Raw genomic sequence first — 27382 nt, forward strand, 5'->3', positions numbered from 1 at the left:
GTAAGATACAGTTATGCCGAACAATTCACAGAACCATTGTGGTTTTTGAGTACACTTCTATTAACTACTCGAAGACCTTTTTTGCCTTTTTTGATTGTTACCACTTGAAACTTTGAGTCTGGGTTTTATGTGAGGAATAGAATTTGTGAAATCAAGCAATTTTCAATGAATAAACAATTAGCTTTATAAACTAATATCTATATACTTTAAAATATCAGTGAACAATTTGACTTAATAGAAATCCCACTATAGCAAAAACCCCAGCTTTATTTCCCGAGGCTTAACCATCCTACTCTATAGCTGCTCATGAAATTCAAATACAGACCAGCCTGAATGAAGAGAAATGTGGTATTTATCAAACCAACAAGCTCTGGAGATATAAGTAGAATTCAACTCTTAGTGCATGCATACTATGAAATATGATTTAGGAATTCTATGAAAAGGGCACTGGACAAGGGGGCTGGGAGCTAGGACACTAAGTATTAGTTTGATTGCCAACCCCTAAATTAGCCCAGTTACCTTTGTAAAACTGCTTAGTTGGCTAATCTGTAAAGCAAAGGTCACCTGCCATTAGAATCTTAATTCTATAATTTAAGATTAGAAGGAATCTTTGGAAGTTGTTCGATTTCTCTTCTGTCTTTAGACCAGGATGGTTATGGAAAACTTCTGTGTTTTAAAAGAATCTTAGATTCTAGTGCTGAATGCCTTTTGATGAAGTCACAGTGATAATGTGATCGATCCTGTGGGGTTTTTTTATTTTGGCAATCAGATAAATGTTGGAGGAAATATTAATGTATGTGCTGCTTTACCTTTGTAGCTGGACAAATTTGCCAGCATAAGAATTCCAGGGAGCAAGAAAGAGAGACCTCCACTTTCCAACCTGAAAACTGCGTTTGCAAGCAATGATTGCTCTTCGGAGGTGATGGAAAACATTCCAAAGCCACTGTCACAGAATGAAGTCTTAGAACTTTTCGAAAAGATGATGGTAAGAATTATTTTTTTTCATAAAATAGTTTATGTAAAAACGTTAGCTTCTAATCATGTTAGTGGAACATAAACATTTAAGACTCATGTTCCATTGGGTTATTTCTGATGTCATTGAGTATAGCACTTTAGGTGTACAGAGCTTTAGGATTACAAAAATAAGAACCAGAGGAAAATAGGCATACTGGTTTTTTGTTTTGTGTGTGTGTGTTTAATATACAGAATACACAAAAACCCTCTCAAGTATCAAATGATGCATTTTTTAATTTTTATTAAAAGATTTTATTTATTTGACAGTGAGAGTGGGAACACAAGCAGGGAGAGTGGGAGAGGGAGAAGCAGGCTCCCCGTTGAGCAGGAAGCCCGATGCGGAACTCGATCCCAGGACCCTGGGACCATGACCTGAGCCGAAGGCAGATGCTTAATGACTGAGCCACCCAGGCGCCCCTCAAATGATACATTTTGAATCTTAAAGATTATCTAAGTGGTCTGTCTGTTGGGGTTCGTTTGCATTTTAGAATGATGATCACGGTGCAGTGTATGTTACGTGTGCTGATTTTTTTGTTTGTTTTCATCTTTTTTCTTGTGTGATTTCTTTCTTAGGATAACCAGGTTCATATAGTCCTAGAACATTTATATCTGAGGAGACTAGAACTTACTCATTTTGGGGGTGTGCCTTTTCTGTTGGAGACACACAGTGTTAGAAGCCGCATTCCGTTGCTTCTAAAAAAAAATGGTGATCCTGACTCTGCTCATGGCTAACCTAATTTCACCAACAACCCAGTATGTTAAGTATGTTCAAAATCATTTATCACAAAATGAATGCTAATTGCATCTAAATAGTTCATGTATAGTTCTTACCCTCAAGTTGCTTATCTCCTAGGAGTCAAAACAAACATTTGAAAAAAATGAGTAAGAAATGCCGGAGGGTGGTAATTAATGGTTAAGTTCTTTATAAGTTCAGAGTAGGAAGAAAATAATTTTTGAGATACCTTGTTAGCTTCAGGGGAAGCCAAAATTGAAAGGTTATTATAGTAGCTTAGGGAAATTTCATAGAGCAGATGGACTTAGAGGCAGGTGTGGTCTTATAGGGTTGGAATAAGAAGAGGGAAAGGGCATTCTCTTAAGATGGGGAAATGACAGTGAGCCCAGACAGAGCTAGGTACAAATAGCTCATGGGGGAACGTGTGAGAGGTTTGAAAAATTAGACTGGAATGGTAATTTGGGGCCGATTATGAGAGGATTTTGTATGTCAATCTGAAGAGTTGTATAATATTTCAACTCACGACTTACCTATTTTATTTCGTCTATTGGTTTTGACAGCCTTATTAGTTTTTAGGGACATTCACTTAGAGTGTAAAATGTGTTTGAAATTTGAGAAAGTTAATAGCTGGCCTCTTCATTATTCCGCTGGAATCAACAAAATATTTACCGTTATACTGCCTTATTTTCTTCATCAAATATTTGTGTCCAGTGTTACACATGGAGCTTTAGAAGGCCCCAGAAAGGGAGAATGCCTAGTTTGTGTCTCCATAGGATTAATTAGTGATTCCTAACTTTTCATCACTGAGCATACATTTCATTAGTATTGTTTTGCATGAACCCTAGGCTTGGGACATTATTACCTATTATGTCAGCTCTTGGTGAAGTGCTCATTTTAGTTTTGATTAAGCACACATGTATAACTTTATTAACTCTTTCATCTCCATGAGGTGATATCATTGCAACCTTGAACAAAAAAGTTTTGTTTTTTTCCCCCCCCCAATTTTAGTATAAGTGCCGCCAAAGTGAGCACTTTTGTTTTTGTGTTATATTTTGCTGGCCTCTTTGCCTCTGTTAATGAGGCTTGTATAATGGTAGTTCTCTTTCAATACCACCTTGGAGGACTCAAGATAATAAAGTGCCCTTAGCTACCTCCTCATTCCGTGTACCATATGTCAACCACTCACATAAATTACCTAGGAGATTCTAGAGTGGTACTTTCTTTCATTCCTTGGTGACTACTTCGTTAAGTTTTTCTTTCTGATCATAACTGCTGGTGCCATCTGAGTAAAAGTGAGTAGGCTGTTGATGTTACGTATTTACAAGGCCACATCTTGCACCACAAGCTGTTAAAAGCGCAACTACCTAGAGTACTGAATATAGTTCACGGTATTCTGTACTGACCGTGATTACTTGAGGGATTTTTCAGTTATTCTGAAAAAGGTAAGTTACCCAGAGAAGGGTAAGACTATCAATGTTTGTAGTTATGTATAGGGCAGAAGGATATTGATATCCTTGAAGTGTTTACACAATACATATTTAATAACTGGGCCTGATAGCTTGTTAAATCTTAAACGGGTATCCCTGTTGGCAGAAAATCGTTTGCAATCAAACTCATTTTACTCAGCAGCAGTAAAATGAAATTGTTGATGGGACAGGGCTGCCTGATTTTGCTAATAAGTGAGTTTGTGAGAACTAAGGTCTTGTTTAAAAAAAACAAAAAAACAAAAAAACTAGGTTGTTTTTCCCTTTCTGATTGATTGACTATATGACAATAATTCTAGGGGAAAATCCACTGATGGTTCTGGAGCTGAGAAGGGTCTTTTCCCTTCACTAAATGTAGATGATTGATATTTGTCAGGTTTTACACGGTACTGCATTTTTGACAAGTTTAAAGCTGTTCCTATGTCTGTAGAGAATGCTAGATGAAGTGTTGAGTTTATTTTTTTTTATTTGTACCTACCTATCTAGCACTTTTTAAAATTTTTAACATTTAGTGAGAGAGCGAGAGAGCAAGGGAGGGGCAGAGGATGGAAGGGGGAGAATCTTGAGCAGACTCCCTGCTGAGTGCGGAGCCCCACAGTGTGGGGCTTCATCCTGCGACCTTGAGATCATGACCTCGGGGGAAATCAAGAGTTGGTCGCTTAACCGATTGCTTAACCTAGGTCGGTTAACAGGTCGCTTAACCTAGGTACCTGTCCCTCGTACTTCTGTTCTTTTGAAGAAGCCACGCTGAATCTGCAATCTTAACATATTGGCATTTGTAACTACAGGGGTTTCCTACCATTTAAAATTTGCGTCTAAATTCTTAGTTTTGACATTGCAATTTTTAAAACCTTATTTAACTTTATCAAAGGTATTGAAGTAATTTCTATGTAAAGTAAAAACTTTTTACAGAACCTTTTTCTAATAGTCTTCAGTGTGCAGACTTGATTAATGAAAGGTAGAGTATAATACTTGAATATTTGTAATCCTTTCACTTTTATTTTAGAGATGGATTTACTTGGTCTCTGGGTAATAGTTTCAGTGGGTTTTTGGGTCGAGGTTGGGTGGAGTTTTGTTTTTTTAAGCAATGATGAATACTTACACTACTTAAGGGCTCTTTCTCCCATTTGGAGAATTTCATAAGGCTAAAATCAGTGTCTGATTGGGCTCTTACTGGATGCTTTTGTGAAGAACCTCTTCCAAGTTCATGGTGACAGAATCTAGTTCCTCGCTGTTGAAGGACTGAGGTCCTGGCTGTGATTTGGGGGCTGCCTTAGCTCCAGAGGCCTCTTTCCTATCGTTTGTACGGGCCACTACCTCTTAGTTACATGAAATCCATCTCCTGTTACGAATCTCTAAGCCGCCTCCTCTGGCATCTCTTGTCTGATCTATAGAAAGTTCTCTGCTTTTAAGGGCTCATATATGAGATTACGCTCACCCAGATAACCCAACATAATGTCGCAAAGTCCCCTTTTAACATGTAATGTAACTCCTTTATAGGACCAGAGATTAGGGCATGGATGTCTTTGGGGGACCATTTTGCCTCTTACAGGTATAGGAGATTAACAAAGGCTGATTCTTTTCTCCTATGGCGTTTTTGTGCCCCCTGCTGCCCAGTCTCCCCTACAGTTCCCTTGTCACTGGTGAGGTCTCCTTTGGTCTTCTGCCCTGGCCTTCCATGAGCCCATTCCTTTGCTGGAGTCACCTTTTGGATGCAGGACCTCTTAGATGGCCCAGGGCTGCTGCTTCCCTGAGATCATGACCTGAGCCAAAAATCAAGAGTCAAGACTGAACCACCCAGTCAGTGGGTGGACCACCCAGTCAAGACTGAACCACCCAGTGGTTCTGCACATCCTGTCCACAGGAAGCTAATGTATCCTTTGCCCCTTGCTCCTGTCCTTTATTTCATTCCCTTCAGCATCTGTCCTCTTCGGAGTATGACCTACTTGGTTCTTTCTTGCTATTGCAGATGTTTACCCTCCTGACTGTAAGTGGCTTTCTAATCATTAGATCTTATATGTAACACTGCTGACCACCCCCTCTTGTCTGCATTTCTCTTTCCTTTAGTTACCGTGACACTCCTTGCCTTCTGATTTTCCTCTTCTCTGGCCAGTTTTTACCCCAGTTTGCTTTCCAGGTTTCCTGTTCTGATTTTCATTTCCTCAGAGTGTTGCCTCTGGTCCTCTTACCTTTATCCACTTTGGTTCCTTACACATTTCTCTTGGGGGATGGGAGCCCTTTCATGTTAGAATATCCCCAATATTCTGATGCTTAGCTGTCTTCAAAAAGCAGCTATAATCAAGCTCTGTAAAAGATGCTAAACCTCAACAAACCAGAAACTGATCTCATCCTTTTGATATTTTTCCAACTTTTTATTTAGAAAAAATTGACCTATAACATTGTGTAAGCTTAAGGTATACAATGTGATTTGATAAATGCACATATATATATTTTAATGTTTTGTAATGGCACAGATACTTTATTGAAGTATAGTTGACACACAATGTTACATTAGTTTCAGGTATACTACATGGTGACTGGAGCATATCTATTTCTAAATGCTTACCACAGTAAGGGTAGTTAACGCATCTGTCACCTCACGTAGTTACCATTCCTTACCCTCAATCCCACGGTCAGAACCTTTAAGATTTAAGATTTAGGGGAGCCTGGGTGGTTCAGTCTTGACTCTTGATTTTTGGCTCAGGTCATGATCTCAGGGTCCTGGGGTCGAGCCCTGTTGGGCTCTGCACTCAGTGGGGAGTCGGCTTGAGGTTTTCTTGCCTTCTGCCCCTCCCCAACCCCTTTAATAAATTAAAAAAAAAAAAAAAAACTTAAGATTTACTCTTAGCAATTTTCAAGTATATAATACAGAATGAGATTGACCAAGCTGTACATCAGATCCTGAGAATTTACTTGTCTTAGAACTGTAAATTTATACTCCTTGACCACCTTCATCCATTTCCTCCATTTCCCAGCTCCTGGCACCACTAATCTTCTGTTTTTAGGAGTTTGTTATTTTTAGATTGCACATATAAGTAATTCTATGTAGTATTTCTTTGACTTATTTCACCTAACATAATGCCTCAGGGTTCATTCATGCTGTTGCAAATGGCAGATTTCCTTTCTTACGGCTGAGTAATACTCTATTATGAATATATATACACTAGTTTCTTTTCCATTTATCTGAACAGATGCTTAGGTTTTGCCATTTCTTAGTATCATAAATAATACTGTGAACATGGGGGGTACAGGTATCTCTTCCAGAGAGTGGTTTTCATTTCCTTTGGATATATACCCAGAAGTGCGATTGCTGATATCTGGTTTTAATTTTTTTTTTTTTTTGAGGAATTTCCATACTATTTTCCACAGTGACTGTAACAATTTACATTCCCGCTAACAGTGCACAAGGGTTCCCTCTTATCCTTTCTTGCTAACACTTGATATCCTTTGGATAACTGCCATATTAGCAGGTATGAAGTGATATCCCTTGTGGTTTTTGATTTGGATTTCCCTGATGATTAGTGATGTTGAGTGCCTTTTCATGAAACTCTTGGCCACTACTTTATCCTCTTTGGAATAGAGGTTTATTCTGTTCTCACTTTTTAATATTTCTTTCTCTGCTTTGAGTTGTAGTAGTTCCTTACATATTTTGTATATTAACCTTTTGTCAGATGTGTGGTTTGTAAATATTTCATCCCAGTCTGTAGGTTGCCTTTTCATTTTGGTTTTTTTTTTTTTTTTGCTGTGCAAATTTGATGAAAGCCTACTTGTTTGTTTTTATTGCTTGTGCTTTTTTTGTCCTATCCAAAAAGCATTGCCCAAAATGATGTCCATGAGCATTTCCCCTATATGTTCTTGGAGTTCTATAGTTTTAGGTCTTAAATTTAAGTCTTTAATCCATTTTGAGTTAATTTTTGAGTGGTGTAAGGTAGGGGGTCCGGTTGCAGGTTTCTTTTTTGCCTGTGATTGTCCAGTTTTCCCAACAGTATTTATTGAAGAGAACATCTTTCCCATTGAGTATTCTTGCCTTTCTTGTTAAATATTGACCATATATGTATGTGTTTCTTTCTGGGCTCTTGATTCTTTTCCATTGATCTATATATCTGTCTTATGCCAGTATAATATTTTGATTACTGTAACTTTGTAATATAGTTCAAAATCAGGGAGCATGATGCCTCCAGCTTTATTTTTCAAGATTGCTTTGGTTATTCATGATATTCTGTGGTTCCATACAAACAGTGTAGGACTATTTTTCTGTTTCTGTAAAAACGTGGTTAGAATCTTGAAAGGGACTGCATTGATTTTATAGATGCCTTTAGGTAGGAGGGTTATTTTAACAATAGTAATTGTTACCTATGAGCATAGAATATTTTTCCATTTATTTGTGTCCTCATATTTTTCATCATTGCATTATATTTTTCAGTGTACAGGTCTTTTACCTCCCTAAATTTATTCCTGTTTTATTGTCTTTCATCCTATTGTAAATGAGATTGTTTAATTTCTTTTTCAGACATTTCATTGTTAGTATATAGAAATGCAACTGATTTTTATGTGTTGATTTTATATCCTGCCACTTTACTGAATTTATCTATTCTCAGTTTTTTGGTGGCGCCTTCAGGGTTTTCTATATATAATATCCTCTATAAATAGTTGACAGTATTACTTCTTCCTTTTCAATCTAGATGCCTTTTATTGCTTTTGCTCTGGCTACGACTTAAAGTACTAAGTTGCATGGGAGTGGTGAGAGTAGGCACCCTTGTCTTCATGATCTTGGGGGAAAAGCTTTCAATCTATAACCAATTCAGTACAGGTGAACTGTGGGCTTGTCATATGGCCTTTATTATGTTGAGGTATGCTCATTCTGTTACCAGTTCACTGAGTTTTTATCACGAATGGATGTTGAATTTTGTCAAACGAATCCCACTTATTCGTGGCACATGATCCTTTTAATGTACTGTTTAATTTAGTTTGCTAGTATTTGGTTGAGAGTTTTTGCATCTAAATTCATTGGTGATAGTGGCCTATGGTATTCTTGTAGTGTCTTGTCTGGCTTTGGCATCAGGGTAATGATGGCTTGGTAAAGAGTTTGGTCATGTTCCCTCCTCTTCAGTCTTTTGTAAGAGTTTGAGGAAAACTGATGTTAATTCTTCTTTAAATATTTGGTTACCCAGTGAAACCATCTGGTCTTGGCTTTGGGCAATTTTTGATTACTGATTAAACTTCAGTGCTCTATTGGTGTGTTCAGATTTTTCACGATTTGGTCTCTAAGTTGTGTGTTTCTAGGAATTTATCCATTTCTTCTAGGTTGTCCAATTTGTTGGTGTGTGTGTGTGTGTGTGTGTGTATATAGAGAGAGAGAGAGAGAGCGAGAATTCAGAGTAGTCTCTTATGACCCTCTGTGATCAGTGGTAGCATTTGTAATGTGTCCTCTTTGATTTCAGATTCTGAGTGTTCTCTCTTTACCTAAGAGGTGATCATTTTTTTTTTTTTCTTTCCAAATCTGCCTCTTAGTTTCATGATTCCCCCCCATTTTAAAAAATATTTTCTATTATATTTCTGTTCTAATCTTTATTATTTCTTTAACTTTGGGCTTAGTTTATTCTTTCTCCAGTTCCTTGAGCTATAAAGCCAGCTTGTTAATTTGGGATATTTCTTTTAAGGATTTATTTATTTTTGGGGTGGGGGAGAGAGAAAGTGCACACATTCACACACACGTGTGAGTGGTGGGAGGGACAGAGGGGAAGAGAGAGAATCCTCAAGCTGACTCCCTGCTGAGTACAGACCTGGATGTTCTGAGATCATGACCTGAGCCCAACCAAGAGTCGGCTGCTCAATGACTGAGCCACCCAGGTGCCCTAATCTGGGATATTTCTTGTTTAATGTAGGCATTTATTGCTGTAAACTTGCCTCATAGTGCTACTTTTGCTGTATCTTACTGGTATCTGTATGTTGTGGTTTTGTTTTCATTTGTCTTCGGGTGTTTTTTCCTTTTTCATTTATTCTTTGTCCCATTGATTGTGCAAGATGGTATTGTTAAATTTCCACATTCGAATTTTCCAGCTTTCCTCTTGTTACTGTTTTCTAGTGTCTCACCATCATGATCAGAAAGGATACTTGATAAGATTATCTTGTTGAATTTTGAGGCTTGTTTTGTGGCCTAACATATGCTAAATCCTGAAACTGTTCCATGTGTACTTGAGAAGAATTAGTATTTTGCTACTCATGGATGGTAGACTTTGTATATATCTATTCTATAGTATTCAAATTTGCTCTTTCCTGACAAATTCTGTCTGGATGATAGTGTGGGGTATTATATTGTCCAACTATTGTATTGTGGTTAATTTCTCCTTAGTTCTGTAATATCTACTGGATATACTTAGGTTCTCAGATGTTGGGTACATAAATATTTAGAATTGTTTTTAGCTTCTTGATGAATTGACTCCTTTGTCATTACATAATTCTCTTTTGTGAGCATTTTTAGCTAAAGTCTTTTTTTTTTGGATAAAACTTTTTTTTTTTTTTTTTTTTTTTAATTTGAGAGCAAGAGATTGTGCACATGCGTGAGTTGGGAGAGGGAGAAGCAGACTCCCTGCTGAATAGGGAACTTCGATGTGGGGCTTGATCCCAGGACCCTGGGACCTATGACCTGAGCTGAAGGCAGATGCTTAAGTGACTGAGCCACACAGGTGCCCCAAAAGTGATTTCTTTTGATTACCATTTGTTTGGAATATATTTTTGCATTCCTTTACTCTCAGCCTATGTATGCCCTTATAGCTAAAGTGATTCTCTTGTAGGCAGCATATCATTGGATCTTTTTAAGATTCATTCAGCCATTTTGTGTCTTTGGGAGAATTTTATCCATTTATGTTTATTGAGATGGACTTACTATTGCCATTGTAATAGTTTTCTTTTAGATCCTTTTGTTCTTTCATTGTGGTGGTCTTTTGTGATTGACTTTTTGTGGCAGCATGTTATGAATACCTTATAACCTTGTAATACTATACAAAAGATTTTCCCTTATGGTTACCATGAGGCTTATATTAAATATCTTAGAGTTAAAATATCCTGCTTTAGGGGCGCCTGGGTGGCTCAGTCAGTTAAGTGGCTGCCTTAGACTCAGGTCATGATCCCTGGGTCCTGGGATCGAATCCCACATCGGGCTTCCTGCTCAGCAGAGAGCCTACTTCTCCCTCTCCCTCTGCCTGCTCTTCTGCCTACTTGTGCTCTCTATCTCTGTTAAATAAAATCTTAAAAAAAAAAAAATACCCTGCTTTATGCTGACAACTTCAATAGCACACAAAAACTTTATACTATTTCTTTTAGGTTGTGAATGTTACAGTTGACATTTCTTTTAGTATTGTGTATCAATAACAAATTGTAGTTATAATTCATAGGTTTATTAGCTTTTTAAAACTAGCATTATAAGTGACTTACAAAATCAGAATTTAACTTTTTTTAATTGAGTTTTATATTTTCCTCTTTTTTTTTTTTTTTTTGTGATGATCAGTGTCCTTTTATTTCCCTTGAGAATGTCTTTTAGCATTTCTTGTAAGGCAGGTTACTGGTGATGAACTCTGTCAGCTTTTGTTTTGGGAAAGTCGTATCTCTCCTTTATTTCTGAAGGATACCTTTGCTGGATATAGTATTGTTGACTTTTTTCTTTCAGCACTTTGAATGTTTCACTCATTTGGCCTGTAAAGTGTCTGTTGGGTAATCTGCTAATAGTCTTAGGGGGCTCTCATTTGTGACTAGTCCCTTTTTCTCTTTATGCTTTCAAAATTCTCTTTGTGACTTTTGGCATTATAATGTGTCTCAGTGTAGCCCTTTTTGGGTTCAACCTATTTGGAAGCCCTTGGACCTTTTGAATCTGGATGTCTATTTCTCACCCCAAGTTAGGGAGTTTTCAGCCTTTATCACTTTAGACTTTCTGTACCTTTTTTTTTCCTCTGGAGATTTCTACAATGGATATTTAGTTTCTCTTGTTGGTGTCCCATAGACATTTTTTTTTATTTTTGTTTTGCTCCTTTGATCAGATGATTTTACATGACTTATCTTTGAATACCTTGACTTTTTTTTTTTTTTGACGGTTTGTTTTTTTGAACTCATTTTGCTCATACTATCTTCTAATTTCATTTAGTTATCTGTATTGTTTTAGAACTCTTCAGAGAAGATTATTTGGAATTTTTTGTCAGCTGATAGACTTTTATTTTTTTTAGGATCAGTTACTGGAACTTGTTTCCTTTATTTGTCCTGTTTACTTGACTTTAATACTGTCCTTACCATCTCTTCAGTCAGGGGCATGCTTCAGCTTTATTCCTGGTTTCTGGGATTTTCACAGTGCTATCTTGCCTATGGATAGTTAATGGCCTTTGTGGAGGGTATTGACTTTGGAAATGACCTATGTTGCCATCTTGTTGACCTCCCCTTTCTGTCATATTCTTTTAAACGAAACAAAAAATTCCTCACAAAACTGCTCCTTTCTTAATTCTCTCTCAGAAGCCCACACTGAGATCTGGGAATCTGCTTTACCTGCTTCTCACAGCTGCTTGTAGGTAAATCCCTTGTAGAACTTATCCTTTGTTATTTCGATAGGTCTTCCCCACTAGATTAAATTCATGCAGCATCATCCAACTGGTTTATATTAAACAATTGCCTGTTAAATGCATGGTCCTAACCTTTAAGATTTCTAAGATACCACAATTCTTTTTACCTGCAATTCTGTTTGGATGGAAATTAGCTTTAATGGCCAGTTTTCCCTGTTACACAAAAACATTAAAATAATGAATAGGAGGAGAGATTTCATGCATTCATCCCTTCCTGTTTGTTTTGATTTCTCACTTCTCTCTGAAAGAATGAAAGCTATGCAAGAAAGGTCACCTATTTAGATGTGATCATTAACAGACATTAAATGAGTGCCAGTGATAAAATTATTCTGACAGTTTTTAAATTCTGGACTTCCTGTCATCATTTGTAAGTATGGAAGAAAAATGGTTCCTAAATTGCACAGAGTACATAAGTATGAATAGTGATGCCCTAATCTTCTCTTGGGAAGATGTTTGTCAGCTTTATCTAATACGGGAAAACGCAATTTATAAAATGCCATCATTATCTCTTAAAGTATGTGCTTTAGGTGTCTACTGGTATTAAGAGCTTAGATGACCTGTTTAATACATATATCAGCTTTTAGTGTGGGGAAACCTAGATAATAGTAAAGGCATTTACAATTTGACTTTTGAAACTATTTTCATTGTGTAATGTTGAAAGATGCTTTTTTAAATAGGATATTTCAAGTATACAAAAAATAGAACATAACAAACACCACCACAGATATCATTGAAGTGCCTTGTATGCTCATAATTCCATTCTTCTTCCTTAATTCCCAAAGGTGAACAATACCCTGAATCTGATGGTTTCATTCCTATTTTAAACTTTTTCTGCATAATAATGACCAATGTACAGAAATTTTTCTCTTAACCATTTGATGGTAGGTCGCTGACTTCATGTTCCCTAATCTCCTAATTCTTTAGTATTAGTCCCTTCAAATAAGGACATCCTCCTACATAACCACAATACAACCACCCAAATCAGAAAGTTAACAGTGATCAGTTTCTATCAACTAATCCTCAGACCCTGTTCAGGTTTTATCTGTAGTACCAAAAATGGTCTTTGTAGGAAAAGAGTTTAATTTTGAATCATGTGTTTCATTCAGCTGTCAGGTTTTTTAAATCTCCTTCATTTGGGAATAGTCTTCAGTCTCTCCTTGTATTCTAGAAGTTGGACATTTTTGAAGATTCCACTTGGTTAATTTGTACAATGTCCCTGAGTTTGCATTGGTACCATAAAACTTTGTAATTTTAAGTCTGTTAATTGTAAACAGGTTACCTCCTACTTTAATTCATTTTTTAATGATCATAAGTTTGAACATTTCACACATTTATTGGCCCTTTGGTTTATTCCTTCATAAATTTGTTCATATCTTTTGCCTGTTTTGTTACTGGGAGGTTTTTTTTTTTATATTGATTTGTAGAATTTGTCACTATTTGGACTAATGCTCATGTCTGTTTGTTAGCTGTAAAGCATCTTGTCCCAGTCTGGGTCTTGTCTTTTTACTTTCTTTAGGGGTAGATGGATTAAAGTACAGAACTAAAAAATTCCATGTGGTCCGATTTATCCATCTCTTTATGGTCTTGGCTTTTTGTATATTTAAGAAATCCTTCTCGATCCTGACATCATAAATCTGTTCTGTATTTCAGGATTCTGTATCTTTATTTCTGTAAAATATGGATGCAGTTTTTTTCCTACATGGATTAACAGTTTGTTTTGGCAGCATTGATTTAATAGTCATTGTTATCCTTCATTTATCATACCTCCACTGGTAAACATCAAGTTCCTGAACATATGTGGGTTTATTTTGGAGGTTTGATTCTGTCCATTAGTCTTATTTGTCTAGCTCTCATTTACATCCATTGTCTTAATTACTATAGCTGTATAATAAGCCTTATTATCTAAGACCCTCCCTCTATTCAAAATCATCTTGACTATTCTTGAGGCTTTGTGTTTTTGTATTAATTTTAGAATCAGTTAAGTTCTATTATAAACCCTGTTGGGATCTTGATTGGAATTGCAGTGAATTTATTGATTTAGGCAAAATGGATACTTTTGTGATATTAAGTTTTCCCATCTGTGACTATTGTGTATGTTATCTCTAGATTTTTTGGTTCCTAAAACAGAAATTTATGGTTTTTCTCCCTAGGGGCATTGCACATCTATTAGGTTTATTCTTTATTTCTAATATGTAACCATCTTTAAATTTTTTTTGTTTTGTTTTTTACTAAGAATATTGTCAATTTTTGTTCATGAATTTTGCTATCTGGTAGTGTTACCGGATTCTCATTTTTATATGTAGATTCCTTCATTTTTTTTTTTTTTTTGGGGGGGGGTCCTATCAGAATATCTGAAAAACTTACGTTTCTTCTTTTTCATTGTACAGAGTAGAATTGTACAGTAAAAGTTAAAACTGTCTTCTTGAAAGTGGTGAATATTTTTCAAATCTGAGATTTCACTCCAAACATAATAAACTGAATTAGGGGAATTGAGAAGCTGCTCTTAGTTCTATGTACTCCAGCTTAAGTCCTCTTCTGCCCCCAAATAAGTGCTCCACCCTCTTAAAAAAAAAAAAAAAAAAGGCAACAACAAGAAAAACTCTTCTGCCTCCAAAATGAAGATGAAACACAATCTGTTCCATAAAACTTTTTCTAAAAACCCTAATTAAGAGTTAATATGTTCTATTTTTCTCTCCCTAAAGTATTTAGTGAAGGACTTTTTCATTTTACTTTTTATTTATTTATTTATTTTAAGATTTTATTTATTTATTTGAGAGAGAGAGAGAGAGAGAGAGAGAGCACAAGAGGGGGGAGCGGGAGAGGGAGAAGCAGACTCCCCGCCGAGCAGGGAGCCCGATGTGGGACTCGATCCCGGGACTCCAGGACCGTGACCCGAGCCGAAGGCAGTCGCCCAACCGAGCCACCCAGGCGCCCTCATTTTACATTTTAGTTACTTGAGTTATGGCTAATTCCTCACTAGACTGGCCTTCCAATAGGGTAGATTCTTGATCCTGCTAATTTTTTTTTTTTTAACTGCATGTATTCTCCATTATTGATTAAATGAGTGACTCTGATACTTGTTTTACTTGTTGATTCATTAGAACTATAAGAACTTCTTTAATGAGAACTTTGATGTAAGAATTTTTTATGAGAAGTGTATTTTAGTGGACTGTGGATATTCAACTTTACTCATCTTTGTCTCCATAGTGCCTTTACAGTACATATTGCATGTATTGTCAAGTGAGCTGATCTTTTTTTTTTTCTGCCTTGGTAAACATTGTTTAAGCAATCAAATGATAAAAATTAGTACACATAGAGTTAAATATTGAGATGTCTTTTTATAATCAATTCAGATGTATTTGAAGCATAAGGTCCAGAGGAAGAAAAAAGCTCAGGTGAACTTATAAAATTGAATATGACCATGTACATATGTTTTGATACGTACTGTAATTGGTGGGAGGAGGGTTCATCTTACTAACTTTTTACATTTTTAAAGACTTGAGAGGGCACGCACACGCCCAGGGGGAGGGCAGCAGCAGTGAGAGAGAGCGCACGTGTGGGGGTGGCGGGGAGGGGCAGATGGAAGACAGAATCTCAGGCCGACTCTGGTGAGCAGGGAGCTCCATGTGGGGCTGGATCTCACGACCCTGAGATCATGACCCGAACCAAAACCAAGAGTCAGTCTCTTAACTGACTGAGCCACCCAGGTGCCTCATCTTGCTAACTTTATTCCATGTTCCCACTCTTTGGGTACCTGTGAAGGACAGTTTTTCCTTTTTCTTTCCCTATCATTTTTTTTTTTTCTCCTTAATCCTTGGTTTTAAGGATGTATGCATGGCTATTTTTTTAGTCGGCTAAATGAATGCCTGTTGTTTTGAATGTGTAGGTGATATCTTTACATAGGAGTGGAAATGAAAAGAGAAACCAAAGACTCTTTTGTGTTAATTCTGCTTATTGACTGCTATAATGTAGCAGTTAGTTTATTTCAAGTATTAGCATTCTTTACAAATCTGCTTTTCTATATCATGAGTGTTTATTTGTTAAAAACTTAAAAAGTATATTTAGGGTTGGTCCGATGAAATGAGAGTGATTGTGTGGGAATGGTTTGTTTTGATCTATTAATTGTCACCTTTTCCCTTTCCTTTAGGTAGAAATTGAAAAATTTAGGGAAAGGTGGTTTAAAAGCAATTCGAATAATCCAAATAGGAAGAGGAGGAGGAGGAAAAGAGTATAGAAGTGTAAGGCACTTGTTAAGTTGTTTGGTGGGTTGTGTTGGGGGGGGGGGGGGGGGGGGGGGTAATGTCAATGCCTAGTTGTTTCTCTTTAGATCCAGATAAATGAGAAAATAAATGATTTAGGAGCATTGGACTTTGCCTGGTGGGAGTTCGTTGAACTAATGGTTAGAGGAATTTTAAGAATAAGTGTTAAAGTTTAGGCATACTCTTTCACCAATTAGGAAGTGTGCAAGTCTGTTCTTTCCCAGCTGTGAGGGCTTTTTCTCAGTCTTCTTTCATCTCTAGAAAAGTTGGCTTTTGTATGTTCAGTCCAATGACTATCCTTCATGTAATTGATGAAGAAATGGCTATTTGTTTAGAAAAGGTGAAAAGCAAATAAAAACTTTTATCACTAGCTGTGTTTTTACCTAAAAGATCACTTAACGATTGTTATTATAGGTGCTTAAGTATATGCTTGAACAGTTCCAGTAAGATAATATTTCAAGGGCGCCTGGGTGGCTCAGATGGTTGGGCGTCTGCCTTCGGCTCAGGTCATGATCCCAGGGTCCTGGGATCGAGTCCCGCATTGGGCTCCCTGCTCCGCGGGAAGCCTGCTTCTCCCTCTGCCTCTCTCTCTCTCTCTCTCTGTCTCTCATGAATAAATGAATAAAATCTTTAAAAAGAAAAAAAAAAGCTATTTCAAAATAGTTGTGAAGCTCCCTGCATATTAATTTCATTTCTTGTCTATTCAGCTAAAACCTATATGGAAGTAAAGTGATGCTTGAGTTTCTTTTTTCCTTTGTTCTTTGATACTGGCTTTAGGACAAATTGAAATTTGGTTTCAAATTGAGATACTTTACACTTAGTGTAAGCTCCAGTTAGAGTATTTGGTCAAACATTTTATGTGAGTTCTTTGTCAGTCTCTGGATAAATGCCGTTTTTTGGCTCCTGTCCTGTTAATGAGCTAGCTGTCTGGATCCCTATTAAATTTAATGGGGACTGAGTAAAGATACTATGGATAGAACAGTGAAAATCCAACCTCACTGTTGGCAGAACCGTATGTATCTTCTCTATAATCACACTGATAAATAAGTTACTATAAAGGTGTATATATAAGAACATAGTAAAAAATGATTAAGAGATCAGCTATTCTGTAGCATTAGCATATTTATGGACATGTTAAATATAAAGTAGTAATAAAGTTAATTCTGAGTTTTTTCCCAAGGCGCATTTATCTCTTAAAGGTTTCCTAATTTTCTAATTTTTTCTAATTTTATGTAAACCTGACTTAATGAAACAAATTGTGGAACTAGATAGATTCAGTTAGTGGGCACTCTTTGAGCGTATGTAATGATCTGGAATGAGATCACGAAATCTTTCACTTTATTTGGCACTAAACCATTCATGTGGTAAATACTGCCTTAGTGTAGGGATAAACATTAGCAGGACCTTTTGACACGTGGTATGGAAGATGAATTCCAATGTGGTTAAGAACAGGGAACACTTTAAGAGGAAATATGGGTAAAATTGTGTTTATAGTTTGGTGGGCTCTGAAGTCTCAAGAGAACTAATTAGGGGATCTTGTGGACCTCTTAAAATGCTTAACCAATTTTCTGCTGTAGTGATAAAAAATGTGAGCACAACAGAGACTGTTTCCAAGAACAATTCTCTTGGTTTTTAACCCGTGAAACAGAAGCCTTACTACACTATTGAAATGAGAGGATTACTTTTATGTAGGACTTAATGTTTGGTTTTGATATTGCTGTGCTTCCAGTTTTTCCCTTCTGATATTATGCTTCTTGATCCACTTGGATGTTTGGATCTAAGACCATCCTGTCTTTGCACATATATTTTCTAACTGGCATGCCTCTGCCTGTCTGGAGAGTTTTTCCTCTCTGGGTGAATTACCTCACACCTGACCATCTTCAGCTTGCTGCCTGTACAGATTCGCTTAAATCTCCAAATAGTCAATCATTTTAAATTTAATCTGACTCTCCATGGTGTTAACTATCCCACTCAACTTGATGTATGTAAATTTAATGAGCATGCTGTCTTGTAAAATCCACATCCGTGAATGAAAATAGTGAGGCTAGGGCGCCTGGGTGGCTCAGTCGTTAAGCGTCTGCCTTCGGCTCAGGTCATGATCCCGGGGTCCCGGGATCGAGTCCCACATCGGGCTCCCTGCTCAGCGGGAAGCCTGCTTCTCCCTCTCCCACTCCCCCTGCTTGTGTTCCTGCTCTCGCTGTCTCTCTCTCTGTCAAATAAATAAAATCTTTAAAAAAAAAAAAAAAGAAAAGAAAATAGTGAGGCTAATGTTTGTAACTTGGTGGGAAACATGTCCATTCTGCTTGCCATTCTTTGCTTGATTGCTCCTTAGTGCTCTAACTAGTGGCATGTATGTGCAGGAGTATTAAGATTGTATCTGCCCCCCCCCCTTCAGTTTTGCCAAGAAAATGTAGAAAATATTTATTTTTACCAGTATTTTATCAGTCTGGGATGGAGTCAAGGTGTGTGACTTGCTTGTTGGTGGGAACTAATGACCCATCCAGCACACAGGCAGAATCCTTTGCAGTAGCTTAAAAGCTGCTGACTTACTATGTTCCGTGGACCTGGTTTCCAGATCAGGGCTGCTATTGACACCTAGGGTGTCCGCATGCAATTTAGAAAAAGGTGTATCCCTCATTCCTCTGGGTAGACACAGTGCATCACAGAAACAGATGCAGTTTGAGGGAGGTCTGGAGGATCTCTGCTCTGTTCACTCCTCCCCCAGATGCCACCCTTGTTCCAGGTCACGGAGTTTGTGGGTGGTTCTGCTCATGCTTCCTGAAAGTGTCCTGGATTTCAGCTTGGCCGTATTGACCTGCGTCAGTACTACTGCCCGAAGAATCTCTCTCTGGGGCTGGACCTTGTTTCCTTCACTGTTCTCAGCTAGGGATGTGAGTATTCTCTCTAGCTCCAACTTCATCCTTCAGAAAGTTACCTTCATCTCATGGTTTGTCCCAGAATAGAGTTAGCAAATTCTGCTTGGGAACTTTTGTTAGGTCTTATTTCACAAACACCTGAAAGGAAATCCACTGTGGTCTCAAAAAAAGGTCTTTTAAAAGTTACTGTGAAGGAGAATGAAGGAAGCCATATATAAAGGAGAGCTAGGGTTGAGCGAGGTTCTTTTTCCTTTTAATTTTAATCCATTAAGGATCAACATGTTTATATATTGAGACCCAACCAACTGAGAACAATTTAGTGAGACAGGATTGAAAAAGGATCATTGATATGCAGTGCCCTTTCGGGAGGTGAGAGGAACGAGGATCCAGAGCATAAATGAATGGAATTATCTCTGGATGAATGTAAGAATTGATACAGAAAGATTAGTGTGCAAATAAATCGGTAATACAGGAAATGGGAAATTGAAAGCTTTCTTTTCACAGAGGAACTTGTAATTTGCTTACTGAAAATGATAGGTAAAAGTGGTAGTTTCATAGTTCTTGGGGGAAGGGCAAGTTTGAAATAAGTACCTTAGGGACTGTGTGAAGGAAAAACTAGTTGGCTTTTCCATAAAGGTAGGAAGTGATGGATCATGGAATTAACCTGCTTTGGGAGAAAATGGTGGGGATCAAGAAACTGGAAGTTTTATTGAGGTCAAGACCATGGTGGTCTGGGAATAGGACAAGTGAAGAGATAATGGAGGTCAGAATAGGGTCGTGGGGATTATGATGATACTTGAGGTGGAACAGTTTTTAGATGATGAAAAGGTCTAGGTATGGTCATGAAGGCTGTGGTTGAGAAAAGGGGAAGTAAAGACTGCTGGTGGTGGTGGGGAGGCTAAAGACTGGATGGCAAGGCATGGGATGGGAGAGGAGTCAACACAAGGTGCTGGTGATGTAAGTGAGAAGTCTGATAGTATTAGCCCCAAAGGATAATGGGATTTTAGATGATGGAGATAAGTACTATGGGAATAAGAATGAAGAGTTAAGATAGAACAGAGTTCAAATTTCAGCCATAGAACTATGGTCAACTGAAAATTTCCCTAAGCCTCCGTTTTCTCCTCAATGAAAAGAGGCTAGTACATACCTCTAGTGGGTTATTAGTGATGATTAAAGAAAGTACTTATAAATGTTTAGCACCGTGCCTGGCCCAAGAACTTAACTGTTATTTAAGATGACAGGAATACTAAATCTTTGTGAAAATATGTAGGAAGAATTATGGGAAGAATGAGGATGGTTTATAGAGCAGGTTTGGGATGAAGATGGGAAGAAATGTGAGCAACTTGGATTTGGTTTGGAGAGAATTCCAAAGGTTGCCTGACCTTTAGATTTGGAATGGAATTCTGATACCTGGGTCTTAACTCTCTTAGTAGCCTCGGATTTGTTTTGATAGTGGTTTTCTTTACTTCCTTCCCCTCTGTCAAGTCTGTATTTATGTAGCCAAATACACAACAAATGCACAAAATTAAATGAACAAATTAAAAAAATTTCTAAGAATGAGGAATGTTCCTTTTTCATTAACTTAATTTTATGGCAGAAATTTTATGAATATTTCAATTTAGTCTTACAAAAATTTGATTTTGAAACAATCTTAGATTTATAGAAGGGTTGCGAAAAGAGCACTGACAATTCTTGGATACCCTTCACCCAATTTCCTCAAATGTCAACATCCTCTGTAACTTGAATGCATTCATTAAAACTGGGACATTAACAGTGGTACAATACTAAATTACTGAGGTTTTGCCAGTTTTTCTAACTCATGCTTTTTCTCTTCTAGGATCCAATCCAGGATCACACCTTGAGTTCAGATTAACATGTATCCTTAGTCTCCGATCAGTGACATTACCTTATCTTTCATGACCTTGATACTTGAGAAGAATCCTTATTTTGTAGAGTGCCCCTCAATTAAGGTTTCTTTCCTGCAGTACTTTTTCTGCTTCTAAAATCTATCCTTAGTTCCAGTCAGATTCGCGTAGTAAAATAGCACAGTGGTTCAATTAAGGTATAGTTTTTAATTAGAAAGTAATTAACTAAAGGAAAATTAGTTCTTGATGTTGCAACTCCCGGTTTCCCCAGGCAAAACTGTTTCAACATGTATATGAAGGTAGCACTATAAATGAGTTACTTTATAATGTATATTAAGATATTAATAGAACGTTAATCACAATACTCTTCACAGTTTTGATTTGATGACTGCTTAAGTATTTTTGAGATCTATTCAGCTAAATAGCCAACTAATAAATATCTGTAAGTGGGAAAACTATCTCCTATCCACTAAGTATTAGCCTCAAATTACTCATCTTGTCTTTTGCAATTACATTTTTATGTATTTCCTGTTCAGTCTTTGATTTACAATTTTTAATGAATTACATACAAATATCTCAGCACATTGATACATTGAAGTAAACCACATTTCAGGGTTTTCTTAAAATCTGTACCTGCAGTATCATTTTGTACCTATGCAGTGTAGTAGATGTCCCAACCTATGTTTGAATGGAAGAATTGGTTAATACAGTGGTTTGTATTGCTTGTTGAGGCCATATATATGAGTTTCTGTATTATTCAGTTCCGCTTAGAAATAAACCTTTTTATACAGTAAGTTATTTTCAAAAGGTATAGTGGGTGCTGTTGGTGCCCCTGCAAGACCCCCTTTACCAGGCTGGTGCATGCAAACCCCAGGTGATAGGTATTGGTTTCTGGTGGCTCACAGCTGCCCTATCCGGAGATTTGGCCTCTGGGAACTAGGATCCGGTAGCTAATTGGCTGACTGATTTGGAGGTGTCCAACTGCCCTCTCCCTCTAGGTAGTACTGGTAGCAGTGCAATTCAGGCTGAAGTAGTACTCTAGCTGGGGCAACATTTTCCAGTGTCTCTTTCCCCTGCTCTGTCTTGTCTTTTTTTTTTTTTCCCCCCATTCCCTTTCCTGAGTGTATCCCCTCCCTTAGTCTTCTGCACTAGAATCCCTGTCTTATACTCTACCTCTAGGGAACCTGACCTAAGACAGTAGAGATACTATATGATCATTTTGAGTAGATGTAAACTGAGTAACATAAAAACTGATAACTTACTTTCAAGAGACATATCTATTATAATTACCTGGAAATTACTGGGAATCTGGGCTCCAGTTTCTTGAGTTTCGAATAGCCAGCTCTCCCTGAAAAGTCATCCGATTTCTGTGAGCCTGTATTTTCTGTTCTTTAATTCATGGAGTTTAGATGATGTGATACTCAAATTCTCACGTTGAAGATTTTCCCTTAAGGCAGGGGTTATTAGATGAAGATGCTAGGCTCCTCCTGATCCCCCCTCCCCCCACCCCAGTTTCTTGGATAGCCTTCAGAGATGCTTAGCTTAGCTCCTCTGGAATTAAACAATAGAGAATGACCATGTGTGAGTTACACGCGTAATGAGAAGGGTAATGAGAAGGGTCCGTGGTACTGTGTAGCTGATTCCAAACTTCTTAGTGTCCTTTCTTCTTGTTTCCTTTTTGCTTTTAAACTGATACTGTCATGAGCGAGTGCTGTGTTTAGACAAGAGAGGTGGGATAAGGCAGAGGAAGGAGGTTGGGAGAACTTTGGGTTTCTTCCTTAATTCCAAATATGCCACTTTTGTGTATGAGCTCCTGTCATCTTGAATATCCCTTTCCAAAAAGAAAGCAGATTTTCTAGTTTTTTTCATATTCTGTATTTACTACATATTTTAATTTGCTGGTTAAAGAGGCTGGGTCATGTTTGGTCATTGGACAGAAAAAAAATACAGTTAATAATTTAATACAGAGGTTCTCAGTACTCTTACATCCCTTGCCTTTTTAGAACAACTACTCCGTTACTTTCCCCGTAACTTCCCCCATTACTTTTTTCTAGTGAAATTCTTTATAGGTAATAAAAGCTATCTACACTCATAATTTAAAAAATCCATTTAATGCCTTACTTGTACTGTATGGAACAACCATATACATTTCAATATAAGCAGTTGGCCATGACTGCTCAGGAAAGTACAATAAAGTCATTCTTGAATCTTTGCCTCATGTGAGTACAACAGCTTTGGTGCCAGTCGACATAGCTGTGCTATTCTGGTGATTCAGATACCACCACCAGTGTTTTCCTGGGGTACCCAAAATTAAAAAATAGAGCAGAATTGATGGTAAAGCTTATTTAAAACAAAAACAAAAAGCCCAGTGTAACTATAACTTGCAGAGTAGTTGGATTCTTAGAAAAATCAATGTGTATTAAAACCACACAATGCAAAGTATTTAGTCAGTAACAATTTACATCTTAATTCCATTTTACATTTAATTCTATTGAATTAGTCAAGGCTTAGGAGTTTTTTAAATTTTATTTTTTTAGGATTTGTGCATCTCTCTGTGGGACACAGGACAGTTTCTTATTGGGTAGGATTAAGAATGCCTAGCACACCTTAATAAATGCTGGGAGCATCATCTCAGTCATTGACAACCAAAATATCCCAAGACAATTTTAAAATCCTAAGTGGTGGTAAGGCCTATTGAGAGTTCCTGGCTTAAAGAAAAAAAAAAAGGGGGGGGAGTAACAAAACGATTATTCACATAATAGGATATTTCTAACCTGAACAGCCAGGAGTGACATTACTAATTACTACCTTTTATTAGTATCAAGTGGAACAACTTCTAAAATCTTAAATATTTATATCAAGGTAAAATGAAGGAAATTTTGACTTTTAAGTGCTTGAAGGGATTAGTAGTCAAAAACTGAGTCCGCTAAAGGCATAAACTACAGTGTCTTATGAATTGTAGCACTCTTATAAAACTTAGAATAAATGTAACCTGCTGGGCTCCACAGGTGATCCAAAGTTCTGATTTTTATACACCTGTTTCTGAGTAGCTGTGGAGTTGGTATACATTCAGGTGTGTTATATTGCATATCACAAATGACCAAGGGCTAATATTTGAGGAAATCCATTTGAGCTGCCCTTCAGTCATTTTTGTCTCCCCTGTAGGCTCCTTTTCCTTTGCCAGAGGAGCCTCTAAATAAAGCAACTTAACTGGTAGCAATTTCCACATTTAAGTGGATATTCTTGACTTGTATTTTTAGTTAGAATGAGACCTGTAGCAGGATCTAGGTTACTTAAACCTTTATTTTGATTGGTGCTGTTGAGCAATGTTAGATTTTTGGGTGGTACCTCTTTTTATGAGTGCAACTTTTAGGTGATATAGAACACAGAATAAGTAGCTAAAGGATATTTTTGATACGGGTAGAGAAGAGACAACTATAGAATGCTTTGCCTTTTGCTAGGATCTATATCAGGTATTTGATCATAGGAGCTTGTAGCTACACCATCTGGAAAGTGGTTGGCTTATTTACCTTTTAATTTTTATGATACATGGAGCAGCTCTTTCAGAAATAGTGCAAGATAGCTTCAGGTACAGCTGTTGGTTTAAAAAAAAAAAAACAAACACCTGTAGGGGTGTGTGTGTGTGTGTGTGTCTGTGTGTGTCTGTGTGTATTTAAATTGTGAATCTGGATGACCTTATGAAAGGTAGAAATCTAAGTGTCTAATTATCTGTAGTGGTGAGAATGTAATTTTACTAGCCCACTGTGAATTTAAAAAGATTTTCTGGTAAATGTTTTACCTGTTAAAATGATCTAGGGGGCGCCTGGGTGGCTCAGTTGGTTAAGCGACTGCCTTCGGCTCAGGTCATGATCCTGGAGTCCCGGGATCGAGTCCCACATCGGGCTCCCTGCTCAGCAGGGAGTCTGCTTCTCCCTCTGACCCTCCCCCCTCTCATGCTCTCTCTAGCTCATTCTCTCTCAAATAAATGAATAAAACCTTTAAAAAAAAAATGATCTAGAACATGTTTTTGTCTGTATCTCCTGGTCTTTCTTTTCTCCAGGCAGAACTACACGTAAATCATTCCAAAACAATTAATGCTGCTTTAGTCACAAATTGATTTTTCTGTTCCTAGGGTATGTAGAATTGCTGCTCTACTTAGATTCTAAAATGAGGCTTTTTAATTGTGTTTTCCAGGAAGATATGAATTTAAATGAAGATAAGAAGGCACCATTGCGGGAAAAGGACTTCAGCATCAAAAAAGAAATGGTGTTGCAGTACATTAATACTGCTTCCAAGACAGTAAGTAAAACTGTCAAGTTGAAAAATACTGCTGCACTGTGTGTGATAGCGTGGAAAACAATGCATTTGTCTAACGAAGTGCTTGTTTTTGGGCAACTGGAATCAAAGGGCTTTTGAACGTATAAAGGCCACAAATAGGATGTTTATTTAATTTAAAAATATTTCTCATACCTTCTAAAACTACTTTTGCTTTTTAGCCCCTGACATTGATGAGGAACACGGACTGGGTTGGTTTCCTCCAAGACTTCTTTCCTTGTTAGTGAATTAAGATGGCTATTGATCTCTGATGTCACTTATAAATTGGGATAATATTGGTATTACAGAAAAGTAAGACTGATTTTACTCTACCTAAATCAGTTCACGTAATAGTGGCTGAGAGGCCTATCTTTACTGTGAGTTTCCCTACAGATAAAATGATCTCTTAACAAATTATAAATGTAGATGTTGAAAGGAGCATTAGGACTCCACGTGGCTGCCAGTTTTCCAAAGAAACCTGAAATATGTGGGTGGAAGTAATGAGTAAATGTCTAAGAAACCATGACTGGCACACAGAATCAATTACATTTATTTCATGGGACAACAGATGAACTTGACCAGTCCTATAGAAATTGAACTGATGGACTGGATGAAATCTACAAAATGGGAGCTAATGAAGAAGCAATCAGAAAGACAGTAGAAAATGAATTTAAAATAGAATTGGGTTGGAGAAAAACAACTAATACACTGCAGTTTTCACTGGATACTTTAAAGACCGAAATGTACGAAAATGTAAGTTACTTATACTTAAGCTCCATTTATCTACTAGACCAGTCAGTGACTTGGAGGCTTTTCTTTTGGAAGACAGACTCAAGTGATGTTTAATTTTTAAATATGCCTCATGTTAGGCAGTTTGATGTTGAGTTTTAGAAGTCACTGAGTACTGTACTTTTTCTCGCTCCTTATGTAGATGGGCTTTTCTGCTATTGCTTTTTGACCCTAATGCTCCCTGGATATCACAAATGAGCATTAGGGACTTAAGAGTCCGAGTGCTTGTGTTGTGGATCAACTTATCCCTTTGATATTGAGCATCTTATTTTACCTCTGTGATTCTCAACGTCCTCATTCCTAAGATGTGACTAATATTTATATTCTAGGCTTGTTGTTAGAATTTGTTTATGGAGCGCCTGGCTGGCTCAGTTGGTTAAGTGTCTGCCTTTGGCTCAGGTCATGATCCTGGGGTCCTGGGATCGAGTCCCATGGGCTCCCTGCTCGGCAGGGAGCCTGCTTCTCCGCCCCCCTCCCCGGCTCCTGGCTTGTGCTCTCTCTCTCAAGAAAATAAAATACTAAAACTAATTTGTTTATTTCATGAGGGGAACAGAACAGGTTTTCTAACTGGTGGCTGCCTCTTGTGGTAGCAGTGGTGGTTGTTAGCAATTATTTTTTCTTTGTGATTTGTTTGTTCTTGCTGTTGAAATTTTTACACCGTAATTACTGATGAACATTGACTTATATTTTTGAAGATAAATATTGACCCTTAGTGAGTCTATATCACATTTATTCAGTGTCTGTATATCGGGCAATGTTACAGGCAATGGAGTTGGAGCACCAAGACGGTCAATCATTGTGGCTTATGGAGCAACATAGGACACACGTAACAGAAACACACAAACATACATGATAGGTGAAATGTGATGTGGAAAAAACATAGGGGGTGTGGAGACGGTATAATTGTTTTCCTTTTTTAGTGAAGTATTGTTAACATGCAGTGTTACATTAGTTTCAGATGTACAATAGGATTCACTAGTTCTCAACATTACTCAGTGTTCATCACTGGTAAGTGTACTCTTAATCCCCTTTATCTATTTTACCTGTTTCCCTACCCCCTCCCTGTGATGTAACTGTTGCATGGAGTAATCAGGGATGACTCCCCTGTTAGAGATTTCAAATCCCAATGAGCATGAATTCACTGAATAAAATTACAAGAGATACTACATTAGTTAGAACTGGTTTAGAAAATGTTGGCATAATAGTGCATTTTAATTCTTGAATTTCAGATAATAAACAGACTTTTTAATAGAACAAACTGCTTTGAACTTCATTAGAGTGGATCTATTTCAGTTTGCATTCACTGATTTTAAGCTTTAATCCTCTAATCGTTTTGGACTGAGGTTGGAATTTATTTACTAGAATTAGATAATTAGATTATCAGGATTGAAATAGATTAGTTATCTAAAGTATGATTAAAGCATTCACTCACTTAATTAGTGTGT

The 27382-nt window shown here is 37.3% G+C and overlaps 1 protein-coding gene across 4 annotated transcripts in view; it reads left to right on the top strand.

Moving 5' to 3' along the window:
• The window catches only part of DIAPH3 (diaphanous related formin 3), a 488058-nt gene that overhangs the window by 43281 nt on the left and 417395 nt on the right, over nt 1–27382 (top strand). For 2 of the 4 annotated variants that reach the window (XM_021697835.2, XM_021697836.2), the window contains 2 exons: nt 818–985; nt 25029–25133. In XM_021697835.2, coding sequence (XP_021553510.2) covers nt 818–985; nt 25029–25133 — 273 coding nt within the window. The remainder of the gene's footprint in view (nt 1–817; nt 986–25028; nt 25134–27382) is intronic. The other 2 variants (XM_021697837.2, XM_021697838.2) reach the window with 2 other exon arrangements.

The sequence above is a fragment of the Neomonachus schauinslandi genome, chromosome 3, assembly GCF_002201575.2.
Source record: "Neomonachus schauinslandi chromosome 3, ASM220157v2, whole genome shotgun sequence".
Lineage (NCBI taxonomy): Eukaryota > Metazoa > Chordata > Mammalia > Carnivora > Phocidae > Neomonachus > Neomonachus schauinslandi.